Source organism: Cyprinus carpio, chromosome B17 (assembly GCF_018340385.1).
Source record: "Cyprinus carpio isolate SPL01 chromosome B17, ASM1834038v1, whole genome shotgun sequence".
NCBI lineage: Eukaryota > Metazoa > Chordata > Actinopteri > Cypriniformes > Cyprinidae > Cyprinus > Cyprinus carpio.
In genome coordinates, this window is record NC_056613.1 from 3,324,592 (window position 1) to 3,335,803 (window position 11,212).

The 11,212-nt window shown below is 34.0% G+C and overlaps 1 protein-coding gene across 1 annotated transcript; it reads right to left on the reverse strand.

Moving 5' to 3' along the window:
- Positions 1-6,562: 6,562 nt before the first annotated feature.
- Positions 6,563-10,933, reverse strand: LOC109053099 (antimicrobial peptide NK-lysin-like). Its single transcript, XM_019070521.2, has 4 exons — positions 9,929-10,933; positions 9,609-9,673; positions 8,102-8,197; positions 6,563-8,014 (listed from the first exon to the last, which is right to left on the reverse strand). The coding sequence occupies exons 1-4, from the start codon at positions 9,969-9,971 to the stop codon at positions 7,850-7,852; spliced, it is 369 nt and encodes a 122-aa protein (XP_018926066.1). The 5' UTR covers positions 9,972-10,933; the 3' UTR covers positions 6,563-7,849.
- Between the last annotated feature and the right edge of the window lie 279 nt (positions 10,934-11,212).

Here is an 11,212-nt window from a genome sequence, read left to right on the forward strand (position 1 = left end):
CATGTCACAAAACATGAGTTCTATGCATTTATTGTGTCGTTATTTAAAGAAAAAGAGAGAGTGTACAGTATACAACAAATATGCAAAAAAAATTATAATAATAAATTGTGGTATACAAAAGCATAATTATCACAATATTCGCTCTAGTGCACTTAAAGCTTGAAGCGATTTGATGCATTTGTGTAAGAAAAATATCCATATTTAAAACTTAATAAACAATAATCTCTAGCTGCTAGCTGTCGTAAATATGGATTTTTTTTTTTTTTTTTACACAAACGCTGTGCTTTGCTTCGGGAGGCCTTTATTAACCCCCTGGAGCTGTGAGGAGCACTTTTTTATGATGGATGGATGCACTTTATTTTGCTTCAAAATCTTGACCACCATTCTCTGGGATTATAAAGCTTGGAAAAGCCAGGACATTTTTTTTATATAACTCAGATTGTATTAGTCTGAAATAAGCAAGTCATAGACACCTAGGATGGTTTGAGGGGGAGTAAATCATGGGGTAATTTTCATTTTTGGATGAACTATCTCTTTAAGAGCAGTGTGGAAAGCCTTTAAGAAACAAACAAATGAAAAGCCTATATGCATTTATTCAATATATCAAAGAGGATTTTTAAACTTTCAAAGGCCTTTAACAAATACCAACATGAACACAGATGGTCCTGGCATCATCAGTAGTTGAGAGTTCTTCGATCAGAGTGCCCATGTACTTGTTCACCAACATCCTACACAGGTACTTCAGGAAGCCGATTCCATCGCAGACCGTCCCCAGCATATTTTTAATGTCATCCTGTAGGAAAGTGACCAGCTGAGTTAACATTAAGCCATTAGCCTCATATGAACTTATTAAATGATAGAGTCATGTTACCAACCTTAGTTGAGCCCTTGGTGATCTCACTTTTCAGCTTCCCCATGGCCCACTTGCAAGCCCAGCACAATCCAGGGAGTTGTTCTGATGGCATCTCAACCTAACAAGATAACAGATACAGCATATTAGAGTCAATAGTTATGATATGACAGTTGGGTAACTATCAGTGATGTACACCACATTATCTAAACACACACTAAAAACCTTTATTATAACTGTTAAATTTAATAATTGGAAAAAAATACAATAGTTAGAAGTGTAACAACCAACCATGTAAATAAAAATTAAATATCAGTCATAGTAAGTTTAGTATTTATTATGAAAATGGGATGTGGAAATACTGGTTTAAAATGCTGTAAAATGTTTAAAATTATTTTTGTATCAACTTTAATATGCTCAAATGGTGTAATTTATGACTTAAACATCCTTAAAATTTATATTGTTCAGCATTTAATGGCAGTAGGATCAATGTAGATCATTGGGAATGACTAAATTAGATAAATTTGTGTACATGTTATTTGTTATTATAAAAGTTTATGTAGGCATAAAAGCTTGGTAAAAAAAAAAAAAAAAAACTAGAAATAAATGCAATCGTTAAAAGGCAAGAAAATTTCTATATTAAATATGTTTGTTTCAGCACTAATTATACTGATGCACAATCTGGTGAAATTAGTTCACTTTGTTACTTTAAATGTAAACACAAAATGGGATTGTGATAAACAACGTTGAGGACAACTTACAGAGTCTTCTTTAAGTTCATTTCCAGTAGATTTGGCTTTGTGCATTTCCAAGTGAAGAGCACAAACTGTAAGGGAAAATGCATGATACATGTAGGACATACCAAGTACTAAATGTTCTGCAATATGCTGCATGAGTTCAGTTTTTGAAAGAAGTCTTTTCTGCTCATCAAGCCTGCATTTATTTGATCAAAAATACAGAAAAAAACATTAATATTGTGAAATATTATTACAACTTAAAATAATAGTTTTCTATTTGAATATACTTTAAAAAAATAATTTATTCCTGTGATGCAAAGCTGAATTTTCAGCATCATTACTCCAGCCTTCAGTGTCACATGTAACATCCAGTCTATCACATGATCATTTAGAAATCATTCTAATATTCTGATTTATTATGAGTGTTGGAAACAGTTCTGCTGTTTAATATATTTGATGAATAAAAGGTTAAAAAGAACTGCATTTATTAAAAAAAAAAAATCTAATAATATATATTCTTTACTATCACTTTTTATCAATTTAACACATCCTTGCTGAATAAAAGTATTGATTTTATTTAAAAAAAAAAGAAAGAAAAAAAATTACTGACCCCAAATTACTGACCAGTAGTGTATATTGTTATTACAAAATATTTATGTTTTAAAAACATAGCTTCTTTTTTTTTTTTTTTTTTTACTTTTTATTCATCAAAGTATCCTAAAAAAGTATCACATGTTCTGAAAAAATATTAAGCAGCAGAACTGTTTCCAACTTTGATAATGAATCATCATATTAGAATGATTTCTAAAGGATCATGTGATAATGATCCTAAAAATTCAGCTTTGCATCACAGAAATAAATGATAATTTAAAGTATACTACATTTAAAAACAATTATTTTAAATTGTAATAATATATCACAATATTACATTTTTTTTCTGTATTTTTGATCAAATAAATGGAGGCTTGATGAGCAGAAGAAACTTCTTTCAAAAACATTAAAAATAGTAATGTTTACAAACTTTTGACCTGTACTGTATATTAAATTTATTTTTGATATTATTGTTTTTGAACTTTTGTGATGTTATGTTTGTTATTATTATTATTAGCTGTGTTTTTCAGTGAGGCACACAAAATATAGACAAATTGTTTAATAAAGATAACTAACAACAACTGATCTCTGCTAATTTTACCTGAGGATATCAGCAGGGTGATCAGGATGATACTCCGCAGCATCTTGTTTGGCAAAAGAGTCTGATCACAGTGAGACTGAGAACTCTTGTTTGCTTGATTGTCTTTGGTGCCACTCCTTTTTAAAACACCTCTGTTTTCAACCAGAAACCACTGAAATTGTGGGGTGTGATGATTAGCACGGACATGTCAAGATGTAATAGCAATCTTGGCATTACTTTTTTGTTTTTACACCTTCCTGTATGTGTGATGCTTATTTAAAAAAAAAATCATTGTACTTCGATTACACATACTATATCTAAATAGTTGTCAAATATACATACTGTATACAGTATGTATATTTGACAATACCATGGTGTCAGATTGTAATACTATTGCACAGAAATTGCCATCATAATACAAGTACTTTCAAGAATGCAATGGTACTGCCATGGAACATGTGTAATGCAATCTAATAATTGGCATTAACTATACATTAAACAACTATGGTATGCATGTTGGAACAGGGTTGAAACTAAACTATACAGGGCTGTGGCCCTCCATGAATTGACTTTTGCACCCCTGCTTTAGTTATTTTGTATTTATCCTCTCTTGTTAGAGAGTAACAAAATCTGATGTATAATGATATTTCTTGTTCTTGCCCCGAAAGCTTATATCAATTCATTTTGATAAAATATTATCTTTATATTTGTGCAGTTTTATTAGTGTACCTGGCAGGCCAACAAAATTTGATGTTTCACATGAAACAGGATGTTTCTGTAACTCAGGCAAACAATCTCCGATCTGCCCCAAACTTTACACAGTTACTAACAGTTGTGTCCTGAACACATATCCATGCCCATATTCAGTAATAGTCATAGTGCCATGTGTCATGTTTAACACTGTTATGGACTCCTAGCAACATATTAATAAACATCAGCAAGTGTTAAATAGGCTAGCAACGTGCTAGAAACATGATAAAACATGCTAGCAACAATTAGCTAATTTGCTAAAGCATGCTATTAATACAATGAAACAGGAAGTTGCTGTAACTCAGTCATGCAGTATCCATTCTGCCCAAACTTAACATGTTTGATAAGAGTACTGGGCTGAATACATCTACATGCCCATATTCGGTTATAGTCATAGTGCCACCTGCTGGCAACAGGAAGTGACATGTTTAACACAGTTATGGACTCCTAACAACATATTAAAAAACATCAGAAAAGCTGCATCCCAAATGATGCCCTATACACGATGCACTTATACACTGTATGTACTTATGCACTCAACCATGCAGAGTATGACTTATGTAAGGTTCTGTCATTCATAATCGAAGTCTGATAGCACCTCCCCTTTCGCTACGTAATTAAAGCTGCGACAGTTGAGTGCATGAAGTGTCCAACATTCCACACTTAGTTTTTTCGGATATTTAAGTGCATCATCCGGGTATTTACACTTTACAATAAGGTTCCATTAGTTACTGTTAGTTAATGTATTAACTAACGTGAAAAAACAATGAACAATACATTTATTACAGTATTTATTAATCTTTGTTAATGTTTGTTAATGAAAATACAGTCTTTCATTGTTAGTTGATGTTAGTTTACAGTGCATTAGATAATGTTAACAAGCACAACTTTTGATTTTAATAATGCATTAGTAAATGTTGAAATTAACATTAGCTAAGATTAATAAATGCTGTAGAAGTATTGTTCATCCTTAGTTCATGTTAACTAAAGTGGTTAACTAAATTTAACTAATGAACCTTATTGTAAAGTGTTACCAAGTGCACTTTTTCCTTTTGGAATTTTCAGTGTGAACGCACTACTCGCTCTATTTATACTACAAAACGTCATAGAATAGTGCATAAGTACACGATTTGGGATGCACCTAAAGTGTTAAATAGGATAACAACATGCTACAGAAGTAATAAAACATGCTAGCAATTTCACCAATGTGACACTCAGGGTGCCATTGGTGAAAAAATCAGAGGGAGGGTGTTTTTGATTGATTTATACAGATAGAGTAATGAGACACATACCTGTATATATTCAGTTGCATTTTGATCACATGGCTTTGTTGTAGTATATGGTCAATACCAGATAGTAATATGTTGTAGTATATGTGACTTTACCATGTGACAATAACAGATACTTCCAAAATTGCTGTGGGGTACTACCATGGAATATGTACTGTATAATGCAATACAATGGCATATACATTAAGTAACAATGCTAATATATAAATGTAATTGGATTTGTATATTTACATTAAGTAACAATGCTAATATATATATATATGTTTATAAAATACTTTTGGCAATAATATCTATCTTACTGTGCTATCACATTAACAACCAATTAGTAACTTATTTGTTATTTGTGTGTTTGTCAAATAAAATAACTTTCAATCAATTTAATTATCCAGTATAGGATTCACACTACATTGGTTTATCTGTAGTAAAGGTGTCTGTTTCATTTTCTGTAGAGCCACAGCCCTAAAGAGTTAAGATTCAACCTGATTCTGTCTGATTCACCTAATCAAGTACTTTAGGCTTATTTGAAAACTACAGACTTTTCAGTAGTGAATTTCACTAACGTTGAAATAAGTGTTCATTTCACCAGTGTTTGCAAGAAGCTTTTCAATAATTATGGCCTGTTTGGCCCCTCATACTGTACTGTATGTTTATGATGGACTGAAAAGAACCAACTCATTAAAATCCTTTGTTCTGTAATTGTACACTGTTGGTGATGTTAAAGAATTATTTTGATGGAAACTCAGAGTATTTTAGTATGGAATTCCGTAGAATTCACTTAAGAGAACCATTAAAAGACCCAAACATCACTGAGTTTAGTTGTTCTGGTATTTATTTTTTTCGAACCATCATCCTCTCCTTGTTAGAGAGAGTAACAAAACCTCACCTCTTGTGTCAAAATGACCCGAAGCACAAAAGTTACACCTCTTTTATCAATATAATATTGAAAGAAAATGTAATATAAGTTTTTTTTTTTTTGTCCAGAAAGCTTATATAAATCCATAGGAGCTCTATGGAGATTTTGTACAGAGCAAATAAAATATAATATAAAAAATTCTCTAGTTTGAAACTTCAGTTTACGTTGAATTTATTTTGTTTTCTATGATAGATCGAACTGAACCAAGGCGAGTATTAAGAACTTTTTTTAAAACTTTCTTTAACTTTTTTTTTTTTCGTGGTTCTCCATTTTAAGTGTGAGAATTTCTCTTGCTCTTACACCACTCCAATAAACAACTAATTTGTTACATTTAAAGAGGTGACTCTTGGTGAATGCATGTCATACAGGTCTGAATTTTTTGGTTGTTTTTAGATGTTTTTCTGTCCGTCCCCTCTCTTGTGTCTTTGGACTTGTCTGCCAACCACAGACATCCACAACAAAGGCCCAGCGACCTTTGACCTATCTCAATCTTCAAGGTATTTTCATTTCTTCCATTGATGTTCAGGTTTAATCATCAGTGTCTCATTAGCTCGCATACATAAATTGTCAAATTACTGTGTATTTTGCTTTTGTATCCTTCCGGTGTTTTGGTTGGTAAAGATCTGGGCTGATAACGCAAAGATTGTAGGTTCAAAACAATGATGAAATCATATTTAAAGAAATAAAAAAAAGGTTTACTGACAATATAGACCTGTACTAATGCTTTCCATGCTTTCAAAACTGATAGCAAATGGGAGGAATTACTAGTACAAATATGATGTCATTCTTCTTTTATTTTTATTTTTTTACACAATTAATCAATTTTATTACTGCTAAAAGTGATAAGGGAGTGATAATTTTTTTAATTATATAAGCTGCTTGTGGTGACATCATAATCTTGCAGTAGCAGTATCTTGCATTATCTCACAGGTAAAGTTGTTTTAGAAGCTCATTTGCACAAAGACAAACAAACTGATAATGATCGTTATTGTAATGTTTGAAGTTTCTTTCGGTCTTCTTGAGAGGCTGCCAGTCTTTGACAGTCTTTCTGCAAATTGTGTCTATTGCTGATTATTTGTGAAATTTAAGAAATTATTAGTTTGAAATGGGCATGAGATATTAATGTATGTGGTATTGTGCTGATAGACCAAGAAACGGACAAGTAAAATACTAATTCAAGCATCCTCTGTTTGTAAAAGTATCTCAAAAACTTGTAAAAGTGCGAAATCATGTCACAGAACATTAAAGTTTGTTTCACACATCTATTTTCAACTGAATGCAAAAAAGTGGTGTAAAGTTGAGTAGATATGACAAATATGCAGAAAACTTTGGCATACAACACCACAATAATCACACTATTAGCTCTAGTGCACTCTAGCTCTAGTGCAGAAGTTCCAGGAAGTTCAGCAACTTTCCAGTTAAAGCGAACACTCAAGGCCTTTTCACACTTGAAATAGTTAAGGGTGTTGTCCACATTAAAATAAAAGTTCTGTCATTATTTACTCACTCTCAAACCTGCATGAATGTCTTTCTTCTGTTTTGAATATGGGTAACCAAACACCTTATGGTCTCCATTGACTTCCATAGTATGTAAAAAAAACTATGGAAATCAATAGGCACCATCAACTCAATACAAAATAATTGCAATGTTTGTCTTAAAAAGAAGAAAGAAATGTATACAGATTTGGAATAACTTGAGGATGAGTAAATGATGAAAGTATTTTCATTTAGAATGAACTATGCCTTTCAGACTGGGTCATTCTAAACACGGGTAAATGGAATGCTGAGTTAATTTGGTACAGATGGTATATTCCTAAATCCTGGGTTAACATTCTTCGTTGCATATTTGCAGGGTCGTGTCATTTATGGCCCTTCATTACACATCCTCATATATTGCTGACAGTATAAAGGTTTTTTTTTCTTTCCTGAATGGACTTTTCTGACTATAAAGGTAAGAATGAAATGGACTCAAAAAGCTAAAACACGTAAAAATTTCATTTCCCGGGGTTAGAAATTGGGTTTAGAAAGAGATGAATGAAGTGCACTGTGAAAAGCCCTTTAGAAACAAACAAACAAACAATAAAGCCTTGCACATTTCTTCAGTTTATCAAAGAAAACAGAATTCTTCAAATTCCACGCCTATTTCTTGCAAACTCCAATGTTAACACAGATGGTCCTGGCATCATCAGTAGTTGAAAGTTCTTCGACCAGAGTGTCCTTGTACTCGTTCACAAGCTTCCTACACAGTGACTTTAGGAAGCCAATCTCATCACAGACCATCCCCAGCTTCTTTTTAATGTCATCCTGCAGAAAAGCAGAAAAGAATTAACATTAAGCCATTAGTCTCACATGAATTTTAGTAAAAGCGTAAGAAACAGAACTGTTACCAACCGGAGTTGCTCCATTGGAGATCTGTTTTTTCAGCTTCTTCATCGCCCACTTGCAAGTCCAGCACATTCCAGGTTGTTGTTCTGTTTGTATGTCACCCTAACAAGATAACAGATACAATATAACAGAGTCAACAGTTTACATACAGTATGACAATTAAAATCTAGCAGTTCAAATTGGACATTTGCATCTTGCAAACACTCTTTCAGTATATGGCAAAGATCTGACCTCTTATCGTGACTGATGCATCCGCCAGTGTGATTAATCATATATGTGATTGTAAATGATTGTAAAGTGCTTTGGGTGTACAGCAATACACAATAAAGCGCTATATAATGCATCATTCATTCATTCATTCATTCATTCATTTATATATGTGTTTTTTTGGTCAATTAATTGTTGTAAAATCGTCCATCATCATGTAAACAGATCGCATAGTTTTTCCCATTTTTAAACAACAATAAAAAACAAATTGAATGAATTTTGATAAAAGGTGTAAAATAATCCTTCAGATATATTAGTTAATTTTGTGAACATTATTTTCTTACATCAAAGTTTACACGTTCATGTAAAACTTCAAAAATAAGTAAGGAATAATTGACGACGGGCCATTGAATTATTAGAAAAATAATGCACACCCGAGGTGGTGATGTGGCCACAAAGCGAAGCGTGTGCATTATTTTGTGCATTATTTTTCTAATAATTCAACAGTCCGGAGTCAATTATTCCGCTTATACTATGGTTACCACACCTCAAGACATCGATCCGATTATTTATTTAAAGGGATTCGTCCGGTTATTGTACTTAAATCGCTATTTTGAGTAGGACTATTTCTTCCGCATCTCATCCAATGCCTCTTTTGCTAGTACCAAAATGTCGTTTTAATTGGTAACAGAGGCTTGAGATGTTGATAGCATTCTAATACAGTTATTAATGAAGTTATTAGAAAGAGAGTGAGAGCAACAGATACACACAGAGAGAGATACTGTGTGAATTAGGCTAACGTACCTCTGTGCGTCTCTAAACACTCATCTGCTGCAGCGTCTCTAAACAGCGCTGTTATTACATCGCTAGTGAGAAATGTCATGTGTTGCCTTTAAGTTGCTACACTGTATAGGCTGACTGATAAAATCGTCAGGTCAGTGCTGACAACACCTTTTTGTGCAAACTGCGTGACCGTTATTATAGCTTTACTCTATGCAAAGTGATATGGAACTGTAATGTGGTCAAGAGAGCTGCCTGGAACTACGTTCGCCGTGTGTTTCCCAGAAAATAATTGCACACCTCAGAACATTCGTCAGCCAATCAGATTCAAGTCCCGTAGTATAATTGAAATGAATGCAATCTTTAAAAAGACGGGGGAAATTTCTATATTAAATATTCATTTTTTTTGCACTAATTATTAATACAAATACACAATCTGATGAAAGCAATTCACTGAGCTACTTTACAAGTGAACACAAAATAGGATCATGAAAAACGTTCGTGATAAATGTTGTTAAGAGCTCACAGAGCCTTCTTCAAGTTCATTTCCAGTAGACTCTTCTTTCTGCATTTTCCAGTGAAGAGCACAAACTGTAAGGAAAAATGCATGATATATGTAGCACATACTAAATGTGGGAATTTGACATACTGCATGAGTTCAGTCAAACATTAAGAATAATATGTATATTTTGAGCATATTAAAGATGATTTTAACATGGCCAGCATTGCACATCAATGAACTTAAGCTGTCCAAATCAGTCTATGCTGTTTATTTTAGCTAGGAACACAAAATATAGACAAATTGATTGATAAAGATGGCTAACAACTGATCTGTGCTAATTTTACCTGAGGATATCAGCAGGCTGATGAGGATGATACTCTGCAGCATCTTGTTTGGCCAAAGAGTCTGAATGAACAAAAAGACTGGAAACACTCTGCTTGATGAAGGTCTTTGGTGCCAGTCTTTTTAAAATACCGGTTTTAACCGGAAACCACAGACGAAGAGAGACAGTAGAACCCTCAACATGTGAAGATGTATAGTCACTCCTGGCATTACTTTTTTTGTATGTGATACTCAGGGTGCTATTGGAGAAAAAGTCAGAGGGTGAGTGTTTTTGATCATTTTTTTTCTTACATTCTGTATATGTGATAGGGTGCCACTGGTGAAAAAAAATAGAGGGTAGGTGCTTTTGACTGTTTTTTTTATCACTTTTCTTAATTTACTGAATGTAAAATCAATAGTTATTGATATTTATAAATAGAATAATGGGACACATACCTGTACATATTCAGTCAAATGTATTTTTGATCACAGCCAGTGCTTTGTTGTAGTATATGTGACAATGTATGTGACGAAATGTGTCAGATAGTAATAAATACGATTGCACTCAAATGGAATGTTCCGTCATAAGGTAGTTCCGAAAACTGCTGTGGTACTACCATGGAACATGTATAATTCAATACAATGGCATATACTGTTATTGACAGGAGCTGGAGGAAACAGGCCGAGGTGTGGATCTAAGTCCAGGCAGTTAATATCGTGCTAGTTAGCAATAACATGCTAGTTAGCAAGAAAGTAAAGGCTTTCTTCTCGATGCTCAGGTTTCGCCTTCTGAACTTTTTGGTATTTCTGTTGAGACGGTGATCGAGAAGTTCGGGGAGACGAAGGCGCACTCCGCTGCTTTCAGATCCTTCGTTCCACGAAGGTCCAGGTCTGAGCCCGAACAACATAGGGGTCCTGGCCTGTCTCAATTTGAGGATCAAAGATGGGTACAGAAGGCTAGTGTCGCGACTCGCGGTACTCCCCCACCTGCGGGCAGGGATAAGAGGAATCGTGGGTCACAAGGAGGTAAGCAGAACCTAAGGGATGTGATCCAGACGAGGCAGCGTTCTCGTCTGAATCAGAGTGATACCGAGGTATCTACTCGTTCCCTTTAGGGATTTTGCGTATATGCGTTAATCGACTTCAGAGGGAATTCCCCTGTAACCACCAGCTCTCCACCTGATCGAGGTTAGGTGGAAACCTCTCGCATAACAGTCTCCTATGCTGGACCTATAATGTTTTTGGCTGGTTCTATGTTCATAGCAACCACCTTACTGATGGTCTGGAATAAAAGGAGGCGCCCCTTG

Coding starts and splice junctions, on each gene's coding strand:
- LOC109053099 (XM_019070521.2), bottom strand. CDS start 9,971: ATGCTGCAGAGTATCATCCTCATCAGCCTGCTGATATCCTCAG. Junction 9,674..9,928: donor CAGCCTGCTGATATCCTCAG/GTAAAATTAGCA, acceptor TTTTCCTTACAG/TTTGTGCTCTTCACTGGAAA. Junction 8,015..8,101: donor TCTCCAATGGAGCAACTCCG/GTTGGTAACAGT, acceptor GCTTTTCTGCAG/GATGACATTAAAAAGAAGCT.